This window comes from Budorcas taxicolor, chromosome 11 (assembly GCF_023091745.1).
Source record: "Budorcas taxicolor isolate Tak-1 chromosome 11, Takin1.1, whole genome shotgun sequence".
NCBI lineage: Eukaryota > Metazoa > Chordata > Mammalia > Artiodactyla > Bovidae > Budorcas > Budorcas taxicolor.
This window is the reverse complement of record NC_068920.1, coordinates 109,669,169-109,693,994: the sequence shown is the minus strand read 5'-3', so window position 1 is coordinate 109,693,994 and position 24,826 is coordinate 109,669,169. Positions and strand designations below refer to the sequence as shown.

General features: G+C 39.5%; 1 protein-coding gene across 1 annotated transcript in view; it reads left to right on the top strand.

Annotated features, from left to right (window-relative positions):
- Window positions 1-24,826, top strand: part of DNAH6 (dynein axonemal heavy chain 6) — a 284,682-nt gene that overhangs the window by 133,320 nt on the left and 126,536 nt on the right. Inside the window, exons 35-42 of the mRNA XM_052648894.1 lie at window positions 1,135-1,317; window positions 1,849-1,992; window positions 11,360-11,581; window positions 12,599-12,746; window positions 15,702-15,859; window positions 19,330-19,461; window positions 23,360-23,531; window positions 24,457-24,603. Coding sequence (XP_052504854.1) covers window positions 1,135-1,317; window positions 1,849-1,992; window positions 11,360-11,581; window positions 12,599-12,746; window positions 15,702-15,859; window positions 19,330-19,461; window positions 23,360-23,531; window positions 24,457-24,603 — 1,306 coding nt within the window. The remainder of the gene's footprint in view (window positions 1-1,134; window positions 1,318-1,848; window positions 1,993-11,359; window positions 11,582-12,598; window positions 12,747-15,701; window positions 15,860-19,329; window positions 19,462-23,359; window positions 23,532-24,456; window positions 24,604-24,826) is intronic.

The following is a 24,826-nucleotide window of genomic DNA, read 5'->3' as shown; positions in this document are numbered from 1 at the left end:
CAGGGGTGGCGGCCAGGAGAAGCTACCTGGACCTTTTCCCTCTCCTTATAAATGTTAAGATTCACTTTGTTGCTCTCTCCAAAGTAAATTACTGGGATTTTGATTCAGATTGCATCAGATCTATAGATCAAGTTGGTAATAACTAACATCTTCACAGTATTGAGTCTTTATATTCATGCACAATCTCTCCATTTACTTAGATGTTCTTTGTTTTCTTTCATCAGAATTGTGTTGTTTTCCTCACATTTCCTCTTGGAAATAATTTGTTTAAAATATGCCAATATTTTTTATACTAACTAAATGATTTTGTAGTTTCAGTTTCAAATTATTATTCACTGTTGATATATAAAAAAGCAATTGACTTTTGTATATTTACCTTGTATCCTACAACTTTACTATAACTACTTACTAGTTTGAGGAGTTTTGTTTCAATTCTTTGGGATTTTTTGTATGGATAATTGTAAAGACAATTTTTTTTTTCTTTCTTCTCAGTCTGTATACTTTTTTCCCCTTTTATTGTCCTATCACGTTAGCTAAGACTTCAGTACAATGTTAATAAAAGTGGTGAGGGGGCAACATTCTTTTTTAAATCTTTGGTCCTTTACCTTGAATAAATATTTTAAGTGCTTCTTTTTATACTTTTTTCATTGTTCTTAATTATGAAAGATAATCATCAGTGTAGAAGACTGTATGAAATACATGTTGCCAGTTTAACAAATAATTATAAAATAAATACGTGTGTGTATGTGTGTGTGTGTACACACATATGCACTCAGTAGCTTCAGTTGTATCCGACTCTTTGTGACCCTATGGAGTATAGCCTGCCAAGCTCCTCTGTCCATGGGATTCTCCAAGCAAGAATACTAGAGCTGGTTGCCATGCCCTCCTCCAGGGGATCTTCCTGACCCAAAATACCTATATACCAACTACCAGATCAAGATCACTTATCAGTGACCTGGAATCTTCCCATAGAATGTCTTTTTTTTGTAACTTGTTTCATATCATGTGATGTTTACATCCTTTAGTCTAAAAGTCACAGGATATAATGTAATATACAAGTTTGAACCAACTATTTTTAAACTTAATTATATATTTTATCTGGTCTTGCTAAAATATTGTTTGTTTGATTTTCAGCTAAGTGAAGAAACTCAAGAATATATATTGAATCTTTTCCAGCGTTATGTTGATGATGGTTTAAATTTTATCAATAAAAAATGCCACCAAGCAATTCCACAAGTGGACATCAGCAAAGTTACTACACTCTGTTGCTTATTGGAGTCTTTAATACTTGAGAAAGATAGAGTTAATTTGACAATGGTAGGAAGAGTTTTCTTACTGCTGTAAAGCTAGGAAAATGTGATTATCATATAGATTCTTTGCAAATAAACAATTCCAAACTTTCTGTCATACAGTTATTTGATTTTCAAGTTAATTTTTTAGGGGACTAATGCATGTGAATAGATTTGTAGATGCTAAAATTGGAAGGAATTTTGCACTATAGTTTACTCCTCTACTCAATGTTTAAATTTCCTTAGTCTGTAACATATTCCCAGTGTGTGTCTACTTAAATAACTTCATACAAGCATACACGTAGTTATAATAGTTGAAAGACACCCTTGAACTTTGTTTTCCATGCTTCTTGCCATTCATTTTCTCATCAGAGTATTTAAATGTATGCCACTATAAAACATTACTTGGTGCACTATTGAATGAAATATAAGAAACATGCACCATGCCCTTTTAAAAATACATAAGTCTAAGCAAGAGAAAACAGTCTTTAGACTTTGCAAATTAGGATTCTTTTATGCTAACATTAAATATTAAAAGTTTTTCTCTTTGTTCTTTCAGGAGCAAACAAAATTGAACACTGTTCTGTGTCAGACTTTTGTATTCTGTTACTTATGGTCTTTAGGTGGAAATCTAACTGAAAATCACTGGGATTCTTTTGATACATTTATTAGAACACAATTTGATGATAATCCTGATGCCAGGGTAAGAGCCAAATAAATTTAATTTTAACATAACTCTGAATCATTAAAATTAAATTTCAAGACTAAAACTTTCAAAGCTTTAGTTCTAGTATAAATATAATTTCTTCATTTTAAAGGTTTCTAAAATTATTCACTTTCTTAAACTAGCTATAACATTTATTGTGTTAAAATTATTTAAGAATTCTCTCCAGGCCATATGAAGAATGTAAGGTGTAAAAGTGAAGAAAAACTCCCTACTATTAACAAAAATATTGAATTCTAGCTAGTAAATTTATATTTTCACAGTGCTATGGTTAAGCAGTTGTGAAACTACTTTCTGTATGTTCTAAAACTGAGCAAATGAATCAGTATATTGGAGATTATGGCAACCAGGTTTCTCACTGTTAAGAGAAGGTATATTACAAATACAGAGGAGAAAAATTAGAATATATTTTGTGTTATTGGATTGGAATTAGAGGTTTTTGGACTCATGAAGTAGATAGATAGATAGATAGATAGATCATATGTATATGGAGTATATATTCATACATACATAAATTTCCTAGTTCTGTGTGCTGAGAGGAACTAGAAGCAATGACACATCAATAGCAATGAGCATACTTAGTTGCTGATTTCTGAATACTCTTCTCCATGAAAGGGAACCAAAGCACCTTAGTGAAATGGCTGATTCCAGGACTGAGTTGAGGAAAGTTCAAAATGAGCCCAGACTATCTTATGTCGGATAATGAATAAGTGCTTGAAGAACAGTGGCACCTGTCAAAAGAGCACAGGAGCCAATTTGAAGGTATTCCCATTAGACAAATCTAGGCATATTTGAGCATCAAGATAATAATGATGTGGATTACAAACTACTGAATGAAATAAAAGTCTGTGAGTTGATCCACATAAAAATATACGTGAACAAATAAACTAGGGAGAAAGAGCTCTTCCTTACAGGAGAATACCAGCTAATCTATATAGGAGAAATGATGAGATTAGAAAGTTATTACTTTGCAACCATTGTAGTAATAATTGATATAGGCAAGACTCACCAATGGTTGCAAAAACTAGTAGGTGAAGGTTTCTTGAAAAACACTATTTACATAGTTTCAAAACATCTTCTACAAATTACTTATTAGTTGTAAAGAGAAAAATAGTGTCATTATACTGAAAAACCTTGTAGACACCATATTAACTAGGTGACCGATTTATCGTCAATATTAGCACAAACCTGTGCCTTCTAATGTGGTACATGGAAAAGTATACAGCCTTGCTTCCGAGCTATTCCTTCCAAAATGCATAACCTTACTCTGACTACAACAAAGATAGTGGAGGTGATAGAATTCCAGTTGAGCTATGTCAAATCCTAAAAGATGTGAAAGTGCTGCACTCAATATGTCAGCAAATGTGGAAAACTCAGCAGTGGCCACAGGATTGGAAAAGGTCCGTTTTCATTCCAATCCCAAAGAAAGGCAATGCCCAAAAATGCTCAAAGTACCACACAATTGCATTCATCTCACACGCTAGTAAAGTAATGCTCAAAATTCTCCAAGCCAGGCTTTAGCAATACGTGAACCATGAACTTCCAGATGTTCAAGCTGGCTTTAGAAAAGGCAGAGGAACTAGAGATCAAATTGCCAACATCTGCTGGATCATTGAAAAAGCAAGAGAGTTCTTATTTCTGCTTTATTAACTATGCCAAAGCCTTTGACTGTGTGGATCACAATAAACTGTGGAAAATTCTGAAAGAGATAGGAATACCATACCACCTGACCTGCCTCTTGAAAAACCTGTATGCAGATCAGGAAGCAACAGTTAGAACTGGACATGGAACAACAGACTGGTTCCAAATAGGAAAAGCAGTACGTCGAGGCTGCATATTGTCACCCTACTTATTTAATTCATACACAGAGTACATCATGAGAAACGCTGGGCTGGATGAAGCACAAGCTGGAATCAAGATTGCCAGGAGAAATATCAATCACTTCAGATATGCAGATGACACCACCCTTATGGCAGAAAGTGAAGAAGAACTAAAGAGCCTCTTGATGAAAGTGAAAGAGGAGAGTGAAAATATTGGCTTAAAGCTCAGCATTCTGAAAACGAAGATCATGGCATCTGAACCCATCGCTTCATGGCAGATAGATGGAGAAACAATGGAAACAGTGGCAGACTTTATTTTGGGGGGCTCCAAAATCACTGCAGATGGTGACTGCAGCCATGAAATTAAAAGACACTTACTCCTTGGAAGGAAAGTTATGACAAACCTAGATAGCATATTCAAAAGCACAGACATTACTTTGCCAACAAAGGTCCATCTAGTCAAGGCTATGGTTTTCCCAGTAGTCATGTATGGATGTGAGAGTTGGACTATAAAGAAAGCTGATGGCCAAAGAATTGATGCTTTTGAATTGTGGTGTTGGAGAAGACTCTTGAGAGTCCCTTGGACTGCAAGGAGATCCAACCAGTCCATTCTAAAGGAGATCAGTCCTGGGTGTTCATTGGAAAGTCTGATGTTGAAGCTGAAACTCCAATACTTTGGCCACCTGATATGAAGAGCTGACTCATTGGGAAAGACCCTGATGCTGGGAAAGATTGAGGGCAGGAGGAGAAGGGGACGACAGAGGACAGAATGGTTGGATAGCATCACTGACTCAATGGACATGAATTTGGGTAGGCTCCAAGAGTTGGTGTTAGACAGGGAGGCCTGGTGTGCTGCGGTTCATGGGGTTGCAAAGAGTCAGACATGACTGAGTGACTGAACTGAACTGAACTGAACTGAACTCTGACTATGGATACACCAAGACTACTCAAACTGATGAACATTCCATAAAATAAACTGGCCCATATTTTTTAACAGTGTCTGTCATGAAAGAAAACTGAGGAACTTTCTCAGATAAAGAGACTAAAGAGATATAATCAAATGCAATGCAATATCCTGGATTGGATCCTAGACTGAAAAAAATATGGCTATAAATAACATTGTTAATAGACAGTACTTGAATATAGAATGTAAATTGGATAATAGCATTGTATTAATATTCAATTTTCTGATTTCAGTCATTTTAGTGTGGTTGTAAAATATCCCTGCTTTTTAGGAAATGCTCACATACTTAGGGTAATACAGAATAGTGTATATAACTTACATCTTAGAGTAAGAGAAACACTAAATCAAGAGGCAAAATGTGAACAGTCAGTTAATCTATATAAGAAATATATGGGAATTCTTTTTACTATTCTTTTAACTTTTCTATAAGTTTTGAATTATATCAAAATAAAAAGTTACCAAAAGTAAAATCCCTAAGATAAGAAACTAAGGCCTATGGATTAAAACCTTCTAGTAGATATGAAACCCTGCTGGATCTTCAAGATCATTGTATCATAATTGGACAAGATGAACCTAGTTGAGGACAACTGAGAATCTGAGACAGAGAGACAGATCCCTCTGGATCAACGGAAATGATCTGGGTTCATCAAAGGGCTGTGGGAGATGGCCCAGGGCAGATATTCAGTTCAACAAATATCTGTTGAAAACCTCTTACATGGTAGACACTATTCTGGATATGAGAGCTAAATCAAGTAACCAAAGTCCCTAGCCTCATAGACCTTACATTACTGTCAGGGGAGTCAGCCACAGACATGTATACATCAATGACAATTCAGTGCCATGGAGATGAATAAAGCAGAGTAAGGATGACAGTACTGAGGGTCAGGGGGAAACTGTTTTATATATTAATATTAGTCAGGAAAGCTTTGCTAATTAGGTGCAGAGTTCTGAAGAAAGTCAAAGCTCTAATGGTTCCATAGAGAAAAGCATTCCAGTCAGAAGGAAAACCAAATATGAATGCCTTTACTCAGTGAATGATTGCTTGACAGTTTTGAAAAACAGCAGACTTGTAAGGTCAGAGTGGAAAAATCAAGTGGGAGTGTAGTATAAAATGAGGTCATGGAAGTAAGCAGGGGAACAAAAAATATAGCCTTGTGAGCCATTGTAAGGACCTTGATTTCACATTGGGTGTGATGAGAAGCTATTGAAGCATTATGACCTAAGATGTTTAGAAGGACAGTGCCAGCCCCTGTCCTGGAAGTGGTAATTCTACTTGGATAGCAGGAGGGATTCCAGATGAAAAAGTGGATTCTTCCTTCGGTCTGCAAGCCCCAAATGAGTGGGCTGATGGCTTTTTGTTTCTTGCCTCAATAAATGGTCTGACAGCCACATGGTAGTAGCCAGAGCTCAATGACTGTTATAGATTCTTCCTTCTTTACTCATCTGAGTTAAAGTGAGTGAATTTTTTCCTCTAATAAGTTTTTTTCAAATGTGGCCTCTTCTCTTCATCCTTACATGCATGCATGGTAAGTCGCTTTAAGTCATGTCCAACTCTGTGTGACCCCATGAACTTGTAGCCCACTAGCCTCCTCTGTCCTTGGGATTCTCCAGGCAAGAATACTGGAGTGAGTTGCCATGTCCTCCTCCTCTTTATCCTTATTGCCTCTCAATAACTCATATTCTTTTCATTTCTTTTCTGGGTTGTTGAAATGCAAATTAATTATTCCCTTCCTTTTGGTCTTGTCCTTTCTGATTAAGCTATACACCATTATTTTTTTAAATTACAAGTTGCAATGCATTAATTGACATGAAGTCAGTTGAAAGAGCCACAGCCCAGTTTTTAGAAATGAAATAGCCAGAAATTAAGGAAACAATTCCATTCACCATTACAATGAAAAGAATAAAATACTTAGGAATATATCTACCTAAAGAAACAAAAGACCTATATATAGAAAACTATAAAACACTGATGAAGGAAATCAGAGGACACAAGTAGATGGAGAAATATACCATGTTCATGGATTGGAAGAATTAATATAGTGAAAATGATTATATTACCCAAAGCAATGTATAGATTCAGTGCAATCCCTATCAAGCTACCAGCGGTATTTTTCACAGAGCTAGAACAAATAATTTCACAATTTGTATGGAAACACAAAAAACCTCGAATAGCCAAAGCAATCTTGAGAAAGGAGAATGGAACTGGAGGAATCAACCTGCCTGACTTCAGGCTCTACTACAAAGCCACAGTCATCAAGACAGTATGGTACTGGCACAAAGACAGAAATATAGATCAATGGAACAAAATAGAAAGCCCAGAGATAAATTCACGCACCTATGGACACCTTATCTTTGACAAAGGAGGCAAGAATATACAATGGAAAAAAGATAATCTCTTTAACAAGTGATGCTGGGAAAACTGGTCAACCACTTGTAACAGAATGAAACTAGAACACATTCTTAACACCATACACAAAAATAAACTCAAAATGGATTAAAGATCTAAATGTAAGACCAGAAACCATAAAACTCATAGAGGAAAACATAGGCAAAACACTCTCCGACATAAATCACAGCAGGATCCTCTATGACCTACCTCCCAGAGTAATGGAAATAAAAGCAAAAATAAATAAATGGGACCTAATTAAACTTAAAAGCTTTTGCACAATGAAGGAAACTGTAAGCAAGGTGAAAAGAGAGCCTTCAGAATGGGAGAAAATAATAGCAAACAAAACAACTGACAAAGAATTAATCTCAAAAATATACAAGCAGCTCCTGCAGCTCAATTCCAGAAAAATAAGTGACCCAATTAAAAAAATGGGCCAAAGAACTAAACAGACATTTCTCCAAAGAAGACATACAAATGGCTAGCAAGCATGTGAAAAGATGCTCAACATCACTCATTATCAGAGCAATGCAAATCAAAACCACAATGAGGTACTGTCTCACACCAGTCAGAATGGCTGCTATCAAAAAGTCTACAAACAATAAATTCTGGAGAAGGTGCGGAGAGAAAGGAATCCTCTTACACTGTTGGTGGGAATGCAAACTAGTACAGCCACAATGGAGAACAGCTTTTCCTTAAAAAGCTGGATATAGAACTGCCGTACAACCCAGCAATCCCACTGCTGGACATACACACCAAGGAAACCAGAATTGAAAGAGACGTGTACCACAATGTTCATCACAGCACTGTTTACGATAGCCAGGACACAGAAGCAACCTAGATGTCCATTGGCAGACAAATGGATAAGAAAGCTGTGGTACATATACACAATGGAATATTACTCAGCTATTAAAAAGAATGCATTTGAGTCAGTTCTAATGAGGTGGATAAAACTGGAGCCTATTATACAGAGCGAAGTAAGTCAGAAAGAAAAACACTGATACAGTATATTAACGCATATATATGGAATTTAGAAAGATGGTAACCATGACCCTATATGCAAGACAGCAAAAGAGACAGAGATGTAAAGAACAGACTGTTGGACTCTGTTTGAGTGGAAGTGTGCTCAGGACTGGTGCACTGGGATGACCCTGAGAGATGGGATGGGGAGGAAGGTGGGAGGGAGGGTCAGGATAGGGAACACATGTACAACCATGGCTGATTCATGTGAATGTATGGCAAAACCACCACAATATTGTAAAGTAATTAACCTCCAATCAAAATTTAAAAAAACTAAAAACAAACCAAAAAAAAAAAATATTAAATCAAACCTTATAAAAGTGGATGGTAGGCAATAATAAAGATGAGAGTAAATACCAATGAAATAGTGAAAAATTTCAAATGTAGAAAATAAAAGCAATTTTATAGACTTGTTGTAAGGATTGAATGAGTTATAAAATAGAAAGCTCTTAGAACTTTGAAATATTAAGCATCCATGATTATGAAAAAGATTATATACCAAATGAAAAAATATTGGTGATAATTTTAAGCAAGCAAAACAAAATATGGTTTATAAATCATGTCATATATATATATATATTTAGATACCTATATACATATGACATGTATCTATATATTTTATAAAACTATTCCCATTCTATGACTTTTTAAAATTATATACATGTATGCACAAGGGCTAGAAGAGAACATGGACAAATAAAAATCACTTTTAACTGAAAAAAAAAAAAGAAATGAAATAGCCACCATCACAACTTTTAGTTAACTCTATATTGGAGATCCTAGCCAGGGCAGTAAGGCAGGTGAAAAAAATAAAATATAAACTTTAGAAATGAAATAAAGCTGTCATTATTTGAAGGAAACATAACTGACTATGTAGAAAATCCTAATAAGGTTTTCTTAATAGAATAGAATGTGAAATAGAGTGATACTTGGGGTAAATATTATACATATTTAAACAAACACAGCTATATGTATGTACCAGATCACCATGTGAAATTGAGTCACTGTCAATAAATATCAGCAAGATCCTCTTTGACCCACCTTTTAGAGTGATAGAAATAAAAACAAAAATAAGTAAATAGGACCTAATTAGAAGCTTTTGCACAGCAAAGGAAACTAAACAAAATGAAAAGACAACCCTCAGAGTGGGAGAAAATAATAGCAAAGCAATTGAAAAAGGATTAATCTGAAAAATATACAGGCAACACATGCAGCTCAATATCAGAAACACAAGCAACCCAATCAAAAAATGAGAAGACCTAAACAGACATTTCTCCAAAGAAGTCATACAGATGACCAATAATACATGAAAAGATGCTCAACATCACTCATTATTAGAGAAATGCACATCAAAAGTACAATGAAGTATCACCTAACACTGTTCAGAATGGCCATCATCAGAAAATCCACAAATAGGTGTGGAGAAAAGGGAAGCCTCTTACACTGTTGGTGGGAATGTAAATTGTTATAGCCACTATGGAGAACGTATAGAGACTCCTTAAAAAACTAGGAATAAAAGTGACATTACGACCTAGCAATCCCACTACTGGGCATATATCCTGAGAAAACCAGAATTGAAAAAGACACATATACCCCAGTGTTCATTGCAGCACTATTTACAATAGCTAGGATATGGAAGCAACCTAGATGTCCATCAGCAGATAAATGAATAAAGTGGAAGTTGTGGTACATATATACAATGGAATATTACTCAGCCATAAAAAGGAAAGAATATAAGTCAGTTGAACTGAGGTGGATGAACCTAGGGCCTGTTTTACAGAGTGAAGTAAGAAACCGAAAAATAAATATCATATAGTAAATGCATATATATGGAATCTAGAAAAATGGTACTGATGAACCTATTTACAGGGCAGGAATAGAGACGCAGACACAGAGAACAGACTTGTAGACACAGTAGGAGAAGGAGAGGATGGGATGAACTGAGAGTGTAGCCTTGAAACATACACATTACCATATGTAAAGTAGATAGCTAGTGGGAAGCTGCTATATAACACAGGGAGCTCACTCCGGTGATGACTTCTGTGATGACCTGGGAAGGGGCATGCTGTTGTACAGCAGAAACCAGCACAACACTAAAGCAATTATTCTCCAATTAAAAATAATTTTTTTTTGAAAAGGGTCACTGCCCAGTAAGCTTGAAACACCACTGTTTTGTGCAGCTGCCAGAATGAACCTTCTGAAATGCAATCTGATCATGTTACCCACTTAGAATTCTTCACTGAACTCTTGCTGCAAGCTCTTTAACAAATGAGGTTTTTATAATTTGGTCACATCTATGTGCCCAGACTTATCTCTTATAGTTTCCTTGTGCATGGCACTTTCCATGGCTTCCAGAGCTGTTTTCTTAGCGTGAACCCTGACTCCTTTTTCCCCATCCCCACTTTATCCCTTCTCTGCCCATCTGACTCCTGCTTATCCTTCAAGTCTGAGTTGTAGCATCACCACCCCCTAGTGCGTTAGGAGATGTTAGTAACTCAGTCGTGCCTGACTCTTTGCAACCCCGTGGACTATAGCCCACCAGGCTCCTCTGCCCATGGAATTCTCCAGGCAAGAACACTGGAGTGGGTAGCCTTACCCTTCTCCAGGGAATATTCTCAACCCTGGAATGGAACCCGTGGATCCTAGAGTGCAGGCAGATTCTTTATTGTCTGAGCCCCCAGGGAAGCCCACCTAAATCTCTAGCCACTGCTACAACACCCCTGTGAGTAGAAATGAGGCATCCCTCCTCTGTGGATGTACTAAACTCTATTAGAACCCTTATTTCTCCATGAGTGTTAACTAGTGTGTTTGTATCCTCGAGGTGGATTATAAAGTCATTGAAGACAAAGGATGGGTCTTGTTCAGCATTTTCCCCCACACCAAACACAGTATTTGGTGTAGAGTAATCCCTTGAATTTTGGGTCTTAATGTTGAATTAAATATTTTTTAATGTAGTTTTAACATAGCACATCAGGCTTTTACTGTACAGTATTTCATGATTAAAGAATTGGATTCTGATACTTAAGCAACTATTTCTCTACAAGGCAATAAGAAATCCAAACCCATCCATGTTCTATGACTACCTTTGCTTCTACGTAACTATTTCTATGACCGTGTCAATCCCTTTCAATAGTGGTGTTTAATTTTGTATCCTAGCTTCCCAGTTCTGGTGACCTGTGGAGCATTCACATGGATTTTGACACCAAACGGCTGGATCCCTGGGAACGAATCATACCCACCTTCAAATACAGCCGAGACACTCCGTTTTTTGAAATGCTTGTCCCCACAGCTGACACAGTGCGCTTTGGGTACCTAATGGAAAAACTACTGGCAGTCAAGCATTCAGTGTTGTTTACTGGAATAACTGGAGTTGGCAAGGTAGGAAACCTACATCAAACAAGAAAGTGTTAGTTGCTCAGTCATGTCCAACTCTTTATGATCCTGTGGACTGTAGCCTGCCAGGCTTCTCTGTCCATGGAATGCTCCAGGCAGGAATTACTGAAGTGGTTAGCCATTCCCTTCTCCAAGGGATCTTCCCAACCCAGGGATCAAACCTGGGTCTCCTGCACTGCAGGCAGATTCTTTATCATCTGAGCCATGGGGAAGCCCCACATCGTACAAGAAGCTCTGTCCAAAATGAGGGCACAATGAACCTAGAATTGTAAGCCCCATAAATAACACCTTATTTCTCAGGGGAATTTCTTCTGAATTTGTGTCACTTTTTCAGGAAGAATATAACTATGCTGAATCTATATCAGCTCAACAGTTTGCCACTTTCTGAATAAATCCTTGGTGTCTATAATATATATAAACCAGAGGACCCTGTGAACCAAATCTTTTGTGTTTGGGAGCTTTTATGTTGTGTCCCTGAAAATTTCTGGGGTTGCCAGTTCACAAGTTAGGGTGGGAACCTGTCAAGGCAATTTGTGTCCCTGTGGACTATTAATGAAGGTCAGTCTTTCCCCTCCTGCCCATTTACTTCTACTCGGCACAGCGATGGTGTTTAGGAAAAGTAGAATATAGACGAAAATGCTGATTATTTGGTCTTCTTGATTTGGGGGCAGTCCATATGAACAGGGACCCACTGTTTCCCTCTAAATTGTTTCTAAGTCTCTGACTCTTGCTATCAAATTAACCTGGATAGTAACCAGGATGGATTTTGGTATAAAACTAAAATAAAAATTTTTGCTGAGATAGAGCTGATTAGAATATTTCCTTGGTTCTGATAACTGTAATTAAATGGAATCTCCAGGAAGAAAAAGACATTTCAATCTAGCTTTAACCTCCCTCCCTCCTCTTATCCTGATTTTACTCATTGTACCAGATTATTACTGATATACATAATTGAAAGATATTGAATGTAAATCAATTAACATCTTTTTTTAAATTTTGAAGTCTGTTATTGCGAAAGGACTGCTAAATAGAATTCAAGAGTCAGCCGGCTATGTCCCTGTTTATCTAAACTTTTCTGCTCAAACTTCATCTTCAAGAACACAAGAGATCATTGAGTCAAAACTGGAAAGAAAAAGAAAAAATATCCTAGGTAAGATTTATTCTTGTCATTTGCCTCACATGAATTATTTATTAAGCTAATTCACAAAAACAGTACATGTAATAAAGTTACAATTGGATATTTCCTTTGCTTAATTTATCTGTAAAGGTAATTCTGTTCATGACATTCTTTCATGGCTTTAGATCTAGATATCTTACTGTTAGCAAGCAAGTCGTTTACGTCTGTCATCACCTTCAACTCAGAACATCTTCTCTCTCTACCTCTCCAAGGCGCTCCCTCGCTCTACTTGCCCTTCTTTCAAACCTGCATTGATTTCCCTTTATTTAAAGCAAACAAACCTCTTTATATCTGGTGCACTGAGTTACCTGAACCCAGTAGGGAATAAGCATGAAACTGCTATGGGGTTTCTTCAGGCAGCACTTTCCCCCCAGGCTTTGTGGGCTCTCCCTCACCCTTCCTTTTCAACTGTTTCTATCAATACCATAACTTTCTGGTCACTTGCCGTCATTTTGAGTCTGGTCCAATGAAATCTTCAATCCCAAACCTAATTTTTTTTTTTGTCTTTTTTTAAGTATCGTTGTGTTAATCTCTGCTGTACAGCAAAGTGACTCAGTTATACACATATGTACATTCTTTTTTATATTCTTTTCCATTATGGTTTATCCCAGGAGATTGGATCTAGTTTCCTGTGCTCTACAGTAGGGCCTTGTTGTTTATCAATCCCCAGCCGATTTAAAACTCCTCCCAGGGACTTCTCTGGTGGTCCAGTGACATAAGCAGGTGGTGCAGGTTTGATCTCTGATCAGGGAGCTAAGATCCCCACATGCCTCGCAGCCAAAAAGTCAAAACATAAAACAGAAGCAGTGTTGTCAGAAATTCAATAAAGACTTTTTTAAAAAGCTCTTCATCTCCTCTGTTGTAAGCCAGATTTGTGGCTGGAGGTGCTAGAGGCGAAGAGGGGCATGGGTGCTCTTTTACTCTTCCCACCCTGCCTCTGGGAGGCTCTAGTGTATCGGGATGGGAGGAGAAGGGAAGGACAAGGTTCTCTGTAAGTGAAGTTTAGATGGGCCTCTGTGGGTTGTCTTTGCTTCTCTGCTGGCCAGACGGCTGTCCATGCCCTTGGTGTGACACACTCCAAGAGCAGGCCCTCTGAAGGATTCTCGAAAGAACTGTGTGCAGGCCAAGCCCTGACCGCCCCACTGGAGGCTTCCCTAACCTCCCCACTGGAAGCTTCCCTGACCTCCCCAGTGGCAGTTTCCCTGACCTCCCCAGTGGAAGTTTCCCCTGACCTCCACACTGGAAGGTTCCCCTGACCTCTGCATGGGAAGGTTCCCTGACCTCCTCCCCAAAAGAAGATTCCCTGACCTCTCCATTGAAAAGTTCCCTGTTGGCAATGAGTCTCAGCCCCACTCCGTCCACCGTCCTGAGGCACATCCTGTAGCCTCTTGTGCTATGCTCCGCTTGCCCAGCCCACAGCCCTCCTGAGTGGAGCACTAGGCCAAGCTCAGGCCCAGCTGCCCTCCACATGCCATCATCTCAAAAGCCTTGCTGTGCCAGCTGCTCTATCAACCCCTTTTTGTTCCTCCTTTCCAGCTCAAGTAGATGCAGGTCAATAGATGCCAGTCTTTCTGGTGGGGGCCCCAAATTTTTATGAATGATTGTCTTAGAAACCTTCCATACCCCTGACCTGCTACTTGACTTCCAGAGGCCAGAAAATGAAGTGAGCCCATGAGATTTACCTTATTTTCTTTGCAGTTGTCACTGATGCCAGATACCAGCATGGGTGGAGTCACTTCCTCTGCTTAAGTTGTTCTCTTTTCTCTGTTTATCACTTTTTTTTCCCTGAATGTACATATTGACTTTCTTCAGGTTAAATATGACATTGTACAGCTCCAGTGGATTTCCCTTTGACTTAGTTTGTTGTTGTTCAGTTACTCAGTCATGTCTGACTCTTTGCAACCCCATGGATTGCAGCCTCCTAGGCTTCCTTGTCCTTCACTATCCCTGTTTTGATGTTATAAAGGTGCTTTTGAAAATCCAGCCATGCTTTCCCTATAGAAGATAGTGGGATGGCATTTATGTAAGGAAACCTGGAGATTTGTCTGCTTCCTAGTGTGAAAACGAAATGACCTTCTTCACTCCGTGCCCAGGCTGTGCACTTGGTGAGGATGGTTGGGAGTGGTTGGGGTTGAGGAAGGTCACCCAAAGTGCTGGCATCATCCTCATCTCACCTGGATGGTGAGAGTGAGTGCTGTGCTTAGGATGCACTGCATTTCCTAGGCTGGAGATTCTTAACCTAGAATTACAAAATCATATCTGGGAAAGTGCTCTTGCATTTTCTAAGAAGGCCTGCAACTTTCAGCATATTTTCCAAAGGGTTCAAGCAATCAAAAAGAATCCCTCAACACTGTAAATCAATTATGTATGCTCGGTTGCTCAGTCATGTCTGACTCTTTGCGACCCCATGGACTGTAACCTGCCAGGCTCCTCTGTCCATGGGATTTCTCAGGCAAAGGTACTGGAGTGAGTTGCCATTTTGGTGAGGGACCATCTGATAATGTGGGTATCCTGGCTGAGTCTATAGCTCCCTGTCAGAGCCTGGATGGGACCAGAGGGAGGTCTCTCCTCCTCAACTCAGGATTCCCCTAGGGCCTTCCTCACACTTTGAGCTCATTATGACCTACATGGTGTGCATTGAGTCCAAAGCCTTACCTAAGCTTTGTCGTATGTTTTGAAAGTTTCAAAAGTGAGTTACTCATTTGTGTCCAACTCTTTGTGACTCCATGGGCATTAGCCTGCCAGGCTCCTCTGTCCATGGAATTCTCCAGGCAAGAATACTGGAGTGGGTCGCCATTCCCTTCTCCAGGAGATCTTCCCAACCCAGGAATCAAACCTGAGTCTCCTGCATTGCAGGCAGACTCTTTACCATCTGAGCCACCTTACTGAAGACAAATCATAATTCTTAAACTCATTTTCTTTCCCTAGGAGCACCAGGAAACAAACGAGTTGTGATTTTTGTTGACGACCTAAACATGCCCAGGCTGGATCGCTATGGCTCTCAGCCTCCCATTGAATTACTTCGGCAATATCAAGATTTTGGTGGATTTTATGACAGAAACAAACTATTTTGGAAAGATATACAGGTTGCTTTAGGTTTTAAATGACTTTGTGTGTCTCCATGTAAACAGCAATGAAATGTGGTGCACTCATTAGTTAGAGTTGCCATAACTAAGTACCATAGTCTGGGTAACTCAAACTGTAGAAATTTATTTTCTCCCAGTTCTAGAAGAGGGAAGTCCAAGGTCAAGATTTCAGTAGGGTTTCTTTATTCTGTGGTTTCTCTCCTTGGTTTACAGATGGCCACGTTCTCCCTATGTCTTCTTATGATTTTCTCCTTGTGTCCATCTTTGTTCAAATCATCTCTTCTTATAAGGAGACATCAATCATATTGGATTAAGGCCCATCTTAGTGACTTCCTCTGAACTAAGTTACTTCTTTAAATACCCATCTCCAAATATAGTCATATTGTGGATACTAGGAATTAAGGCTTCAGCCAAAAGGAGGTTCAGTTCAATTCAGTTCAGTCGCTCAGTCCTGTATGACTCTTTGTAACCCCATGAACTGCAGCACGCCAGGCTTCCCTGTCCATCATTAACTCCCAGAGCTAGCTCAAACTCATGTCCATTGAGTCGGTGATGCCATCCAACCATCTCATCCTCTGTCATCCCCTGCTCCTCCCACCTTCACTCTTTCCCACCATCAGAGTCTTTTCAAATGAGTTAGTTCTTTGCATCAGGTGGCCAAAATATTGGAGTTTCACCTTCAGCATCAGTCCTTCCAATGAACACCCAGGACTGATTTTCTTTAGGATGGACTTGTTGGATCTCCTTGCAGTCTAAGAGACTCTCAAGAGTCTTCTCCAACACCACACTTCAAAAGCATCAATTCTTCAGCACTCAGCTTTCTTTATAGTCCAATTCTCACATCCATACATGACTACTAGAAAAACCATAGCTTTGACTAGACAGACCTTTGTTGGCAAAGTAATGTCTCTGCTTTCTAATATGTTGTCTAGGTTGTTCATAGCTTTTCTTCCAAGGAGCAAGCGTCTTTTAATTTCATGGCTGAAGTCACCATCTGCAGTGATTTTGGAGACCAAAAAAATAAAGTCTCTCACTGTTTCCATTGTTTTCCCATCTATTTCCCATGAAGTGATGGGACTGGATGCCATGATCTTAGTCTTCTGAATGTTGAGTTTTAAGCCAACTTTTTCACTCTCCTCTTTTACTTTCATCAAGAAGCTCTTTAGTTCTTCTTCACTTTCTGCCATAAGGATGGTGTCATCTGCGTATCTGAGGTTATTGATATTTCTCCCAGCAATCTTGATTCCAGCTTGTGCTTCATCCAGCTTGGCATTTTGCATGATGTACTCTGTATAGAAGTTAAGTAAGTAGGGTGACAATCTACAGCCTTGACGTAATCCTTTTCCTATTTGGAACTAGTCTGTTGTTCCATGTCCAGTTCTAACTGTTGCTTCCTGACCTGCATACAGATTTCTCAGGTGGTCTGGTATCCCCATCTCTTTCAGAATTTTCCACAGTTTATTGTGCTCCACACAATCAAAGGCTTTGGTGTAGTCAATAAAGCAGAAGTAGATGTTTTTCTGGAACTCTCTTGCTTTTTCAAAGATCCAGTAGATGTTAGCAATTTGATCTCCAGTTACTTTGCCTTTTCTAAATCCACCTTGAACATCTGAAAGTTCATGGTTCATGTACTGTTTAAGCCTGGCTTGAAGAATTTTGAGCACGTGATTGGCCAAAAGGAGGTGGAGACATTGAGCCCATGGCTAATGGCTTTGATGTTTCTTATATGTGTGCTCAGTTGCTCAGTCATGTCCAACTCTTTGCCACCCCATGGACTGTTGCCTGCCAGGCTCCTCTGTCCATGGGATTCTCCAGGCAAGAATACTGGAATGGGTAACCATTTCCTTCTTCAAGAGATCTTCCCAACCCAAGGATGGAAGCCATGTTTCTTGCATCTCCTCCATTGGCAGGAAGATTCTTTACCACTGCAGCACCTGGAGTTAAGGCTTCAGCACATGAGTGGTGGGAAGGAGGTACAGACAAACACATAAGTCAGCCCATGACATATGGCCTTAGTGTTCCTATGTGTAACTTCATTCAATCTATACTGAGTTCTCGCCCTGCTTGATTCATGAGATATATAGACAAGTGTGACAGCCCTGGCCTCCTTAGCTTCAGATTATAAAAGACCATGTGTTGTAATGCAGGGTTATATAATGTGGAGAGAGATTAGAGGGAAGCAGGAGTGGGCAGTGGATTGATGATCAGAGAATCTTTCCCAGAAGAGGTGATATCAGACAGGATTTTGCAAGCAAGGCAGAGCAAACCAAGGAAAAGGGGCTATTTGCATCTCAAAGCAGATAGTTTGGAACACTACTTATGGGGTGTAGAATACTACTTTCAAGGTATGGAATGTGGGCACCAAAGCAACAGGAGAAGCAGAGGTCAGACCAGGGGATCATAGTGCCGTGAAGAGGAATGTAGATTTATCTTCTAAGACAGGGGTCCCCAACCTCCAGGATCTAATGCCTGATGATCTGAGTTGGAGCTCATGTAATAATAATAGAAATTAAGTTCACAGTAAATGTTATGCTCTTGAATCATCCGAAAACCATCCCCCCACATTGTAGGTGGAAAAATTGTCTTCCACAAAACTGGTCCCTGGTGCCAACAAGGTTAGGGACCACTGGTGTAAGTCATGGGGAACCTCTGAGGAAGCATTATAGAAGGATCCCCTTGGCTTCAGGGAAGGTGTAGACTAAAAAAGAGGCAAGATCAGAGGCCCCTGTGAGATCATATACTGACCAACTGAACATGTTGTGACCAGAGGCTCACAGGAACCTAGCTCTGTTTTTCCCCTAGGAGCAATGGTTCAGGATGCATTAAGTCAGTGTTCCTGGTGATTTTATAGAACATAACTACCACAAATAAGAATTGACTATTCTTACTATTTGTTGAATGAATGTACTTTAACCTAAGGTACAAATTCTTACAATTTTTTAAGATTCAATTTTTACATAGGAGTATTTCTACAAGGTCAGTGAGTTAGCTGAATGACCTTGAGTAACTTATTTAACCATCTGGGGCCTTGATTTTTTTTTTTCATCTATAAAGTGGAGGTAACAACACTCCTAAGGTGATCTCCTAAGGTGGTTGTGAGAATTAAGTTAGATAACGTGCAGGAAAATGCAACACAATATTATCCTATGATGGTGTTGTTGTTGTTTAGTCACGAAGTCTTGTCCAAATCTTTTGCAATCCCATGGACTATGGCCCACCAGATTCCCCTGTCCATAGGATTTCCCAGGCAAGAATACTGGAGTGGGTTATCATTTCCTTCTCCATGGGATCTTCCTAACCCAGAAATCGAACCTAGGTCCCCTGAATTGGCAGGCGGGTTCTTTACCACTGAGCTACCAGGATGTCCTGTGATAGGTCCTCCAAAAATGTTGGTTGAGTCCTGCCATTGGGATGGGTAGATCTCATCTCCATCTTTGCTGGGTGACCCAAGTGGATTTCTCTCCATACAGGATGTAACAATCGTATCAGCATGTGCACCTCCAGGTGGCGGCCGCAACCCTGTGACCCCTCGCTTCATCCGGCACTTCAGCATGCTCTGCCTCCCAATGCCCTCAGAGCACAGTCTGAAACAGATTTTTCAGGTAAATGTGGATTCCAGTCTGGGCACAAGGGGTAAAGAAAATTTATCTGTTCCAAAGCTCACACAATCAGCACGGCCTGTTGTGTTTCTAGGGAGCCCATCCATTCTTGCCTGATCAGAAACCATGTAAACACAGAGGCATCTGGGCAGTAGTTGATAGGCATTTATAGTCTTTGTTTATAGTCTCAAAGGTAGTCTTATAAATGAGGAAAGAGAGTCAGAACACCTCCCATACCTCTAAGGAAGGCTGTATTCTGGGCCCTTGACTCTCAGGAGATATCATCCCCACCTAGCTCCCACCTCGGTGCTCATCTCCTCCCTGACCGCCATGTCTGTGTCCACTTGCCCAGCAAAGCCCAGCCCCAATAACCAGCAAGTTCAAGCTCAGCATACCTAATCCAGAATTCATCACCCCTGCCGCCCCCATCCTCCCAAGAGAAACAACCACCGGTATTTCTTCCATCTGTACAAACTTCCCCAGGAGACCACTTCTTTGTCCTTTAAAAGGGGTAAGTAACTGTGTCTGCCCTGTAAGTGCTTGGCAGAAGTGTTCATTAAGTGCACGGCATTATTCTGAACAGAACGATGAAAGACCTTGAAGCAGCATGACCAAGGTGAGTATGTCATGCCAACTATTGATAGCAAAGATGTTTAGAGGGGACAGCTAGTGAGCCGAGTCCTGCGGGGTGAAATTGACAGAGAGGATCAGAAACACACAGGTAAATGTGGTCACAGAGGCCGGAAGTGGTAATGTGGGCATCCAGGTAAGTTAAGGCAGGTGACTGGTCAGGAGAAACTGGCTTTGGTGACCATAGCCCAGGAGTCAGAGAGGCAGTAATGCTGGCATTAACCAGGCTCTACATTTACCAGCATCTCCCTCTCCTTCCAATGGGGCCTTCTTAGAGGAGAGAAAGGACCAGACCTGGCACATACACAACAGTGTATAAAAATTAGTTTTCATATTGAAATAGCTTACATCCGTGGGAAATTATTTTTAATAAATTTGAAGTCATTCCAATAAGCTGTTTAGGATCTAAGACTAAAAGGATACATGAGAAATGCCACATTTGGAAAAACTTTTAGGTGGCTCAGACGGTAAAGCATCTGCCTGCAATGCGGGAGACCCGGGTTCGATCCCTGGTTCGGGAAGATCCTCTGGAGAAGGAAATGGCAATCCACTCCAGCACTCTTGCCTGGAAAATCCCATGGACAAAGGAACCTGATGGGCCCCAGTCCATGGGGTCGCAAACAGTCGGACACGACTGAGCGACTTCATTTATTTATTTATTTAGAACAGGAGAAGATGGGAGCTTATCTCCCATAATTAAGCCACAAGTAAAAAACGTGACAGGAAGCAGGTAACAGGGACCAATACAGGTATTAGAAGACTTTTTAACCCCCTCTTTTTGTTGAGTACCTTTCTGTATATATTCTAAAGTCTGAAATGAGTGATTCACAACCATGCTGTCCTAACACACCCTTGTGATGTGATCAGTAGTGAGGGAACGTCCCAAGTAACTTATGCCTGATGATAAAGTACTGAACTTGCAAATTATTTTGCATTTTAATAAATTCAACCAAATTCAGAGTTACCCCAACAACAACAAAAATGGCATTCTTAACTCATTCCAAAATGCTTTCTTGGGTGGGAAGAAGAAAATAGAGTCTGGGCTCCTGGAAATCAAATTGATCTGAACCTTCAGCCTCCTGCCTCTGCCTGTAGGAATGTTACATCCACAGAAATGTGTCACTTACAGGAGCATCATGCAGCAAATATGTCACAGCTGAAGATGAGCAGCAATTACTTCTTCCTGCTGTAACTTAGAGGCTAGTATTTAAAACTCGCACTAACCAAGGCCACAATGGAAATGCAAAGCAGCAAAACTGAGATTCTGGGGGCCACTAAGTTGGACTATATTCACATGGGAACATGTGTTTTCCTCATTACCAAAATGGACTGGATATTTTATCTGTAGAAGGAAAGAACTTGGATTCCAAGCTTTCTTTTTAATCACAACCCATCTAAGCAGAGTTCAAGAGTTCACAGTCCACCTTTCCTGTCCTTTGTGTGGAGGAGAAGGAACTTGGGGATAAACAAGAATTGAAAAAAGCAAAATCAACAAGTAAAAGCAAATTTGTTGCTAGCAACACAAATAAACTGATTTATGTTTACTATACAAAAGAAACCTATAAGTCTACATAGTATATGTATACATATATGATATATAATATGCTTATATTTATAATGTTTTTAATCATCTGTTAGTTCTAAAGCAATAATATCACTACTTTCTTGTGAGTCTATTTTAAGTTAGTTAAACAACACATATATGCAGGGATAGTCCCATTAACAATGGGTCACAATTTGGATTATGTATAGTTGTAGGTGGATCAAGAACCACAGTTCACACACATTTTAGTTGTTTATCTGCTGGAATTTTTTGTGCAAAAATATGCATCACTATATATTCTGAAGGTAAATTGAATAGCACACAACAAATTAAACTGATAATGTTGTCACTAAATTAGGTGTAAATTCTTTTTTTTTTTTTTTTTTTTTGGCTACTTGGAATCTGGGATCTTAGTTCCCTGACCAGGGATTAAACCCACACACCCTGCACTGAAAATCCAGAGTCCTAATCACTGGACCACCAGGGAGGTCCCTGAACTTAACTGTAAATTCTAATTAGAAAGATATAACAGCAGTGATTAAAAGCCATGATCAACTCCATAAAACATTACTAATATCCTCATGACAAAGCCATCTTTCCTTAAACTATGGAAATTCTGTCTTGGTCTTGTATGAATATTCTCAGTAAAACTTTTAAAAGTTGCCAAACATGTCACATAAGCCAGATCTTTGGACAGAATACCAAGCTGTGATCCTCAGTAAACTTGATAGCCACCTGATAGTTTTAATTTATGAATATCAGTTTAATAACCCTTCATTCATTCACTAAAGAAATACTTGATGAGTATCAACCATACACCAGATGTTGGTACATCACGTTAAGCAAAACAGATGCCACCCTTGTCCTCACAGATCTTCTACCATAGAGACAGATAACATAGATAAATGAACTAACATATATGTAATTATAAATATATACTTATATATATATAACTGTACTTGCATATATACAACTATATTTGTATGTAAAATACTATATTTGTATATATACAACTGTTGTTGTTGTTGTTCAGTCGCTAAGTCGTGTCCTACTATTTGCAACCCATGAACTGCAGCACCCCAGGCTTCCCTGTCCTTCACTATCTCCCAGAGTTTGCTCAAACTCATGTCCATCGAGTCAGTGAAAGTGAAAGAGAAGTTGCTCAGTCGTGTCCAACTCTTTGCGACCTCATGGACTGTAGCCTTCCAAGCTCCTCCATCCATGAGATTTTCCAGGCAAGAATACTGGAGTGGGCTGCCATTTCCTTCTCCAGAGGATCTTCCTACTGCAGTCCTATCTGCAGTAGGACTTTGTTGTTTATCTCTTTTATAGACAGTAATTCGTATATGCTGATCCCAAGTGCCTGATTTGTGAGAAGTGTTCATTGCTCAGTCGTGTCCAACTCTTTGCAACCCTGAACTGTAGCCCACCAGACTCCTCTGTCTCTGGAATTCTCCAGGCAAGAATACTAGAGTGGGTAGCCATTCCCTTCTCCAGTGGATCGTCCCAACCCAGGGATCAAACTCAGGTCTCCTGCACTGCAGGTGAATTCTTTACTGTCTGAACCATCAGGGAAGCCCAAATGCCTATCTTACCCATTTCCCCAGAAAAGAAGACTTTTAACACCCACAGGTCCTTGCACTGGAATTTTATCAGGTCTGGAGTATTTGAAAGATAAATTTTGGTTAAAAGCATTCCAACCCTCTTATATTACATTTCTGGTTCTAGGCCATCTTAAACGGCTTCCTGAATGACTTCACACCAGCTGTAAAGCAAACTGCATCCAACATTGTGGAAGCCTCAGTTGAAATCTATAACAGGATGAGTGTTGATCTTCTGCCAACACCAGCCAAGTCTCATTACGTGTTTAACTTAAGGGATTTATCTAAATGTGTGCAAGGTAGTGTATGGAACTCTCATTCCCTGGCCTGCACCCTCCTTCCATTTCCATTCACCCACACATCCCTGAGTAAAAGTGTATGTACATGGGTGTCTGAGATTTGCCTGGAAATTCCATTACAGTATCCCTGTTTTAGTCACCCTCCACCCCCACCCTTCACTGACTGCTTCACAACTTTCCTCAAACCATCATCCCATTTCTCACTCCCAGCTGGTAGCCTGTCTTCTTTTTCACTGAAGAAAAATAAATAAATAAATAAAATCAAACCAGAAGGGGCTCCTCTTCCAAATCTCCCAGACACCCTGCCCTTGCCTTCTCTCCCACTGCAGTGGTTCAGCTGTCCCTGCCCCTAATATGTGCCAACAGCCCCTCTGGTACTGAACCCATCCCCTCCTGCTGACTCTAGGATTTTGCTTTTATGCGCCCCCCTTCTCTTCTGCATTGTCAGTGCCGCTTCTTATGTCAGATCATCCCTAACAGCATACAATTTTGCTATAATACTTCCCATCTTAAAAGACACAATTCTCTCGGGACTTCCCTGAATGTCCAATGGTTAAGACTCTGCCTTCCAATGCAGGGAATGTGGGTCCTATCCCTGGTCAAGGAACTAAGATTCTACATGCCACAGTGGTGTGGCCAAAAAAAATTTTTTTAATAAAATAAGCTATGAAGATATTAAAAATAAAAATAATAGTTCTCTTTAGGCTCCATATTCCCCTTCTGCTACCCTGCTCATTTGTGCTTATAATGTGTCCTCAATTTTGCTTTCAAAAAATGAGGTCACAATGACTATATGTATATATCCAACTATCCATTTCCTTTAGTTTGGGATAAAGTTGAACTTACAGATTTTCTCATTAATTAAACTATCACTAGATATTCCACAATTGTAGAGTTTTTCTTTTCTCCCTTTCTGAAAAAACAGGTATTCTTCAATGTGACCCAGGAACAATAAGAGAAGAAATACAGATCTTCAGACTCTTCTGCCATGAATGTCAAAGAGTCTTCCATGATCGTTTGATTAACAATGAAGATAAGCACTATTTCCATGCTATTTTGACAGAAATGGCCAGTAAATGTCAATCTTTATATCAATCTATCCTTCTTTATTTAGTTAGGTTTTTTCAGGGGTTATTTTTATTGTTTTAGTAGAAAAACAATTTGTTTTCTAATCCTAGCCATTAGATGACCAAGGAGACACAATTTGGTTTCTAAAATGAGCAAAATAAACTGTAATCATTCATTAGTAACAGTTTTTTTCTTTGATGACCCACATATATAACAACATGTGAAGT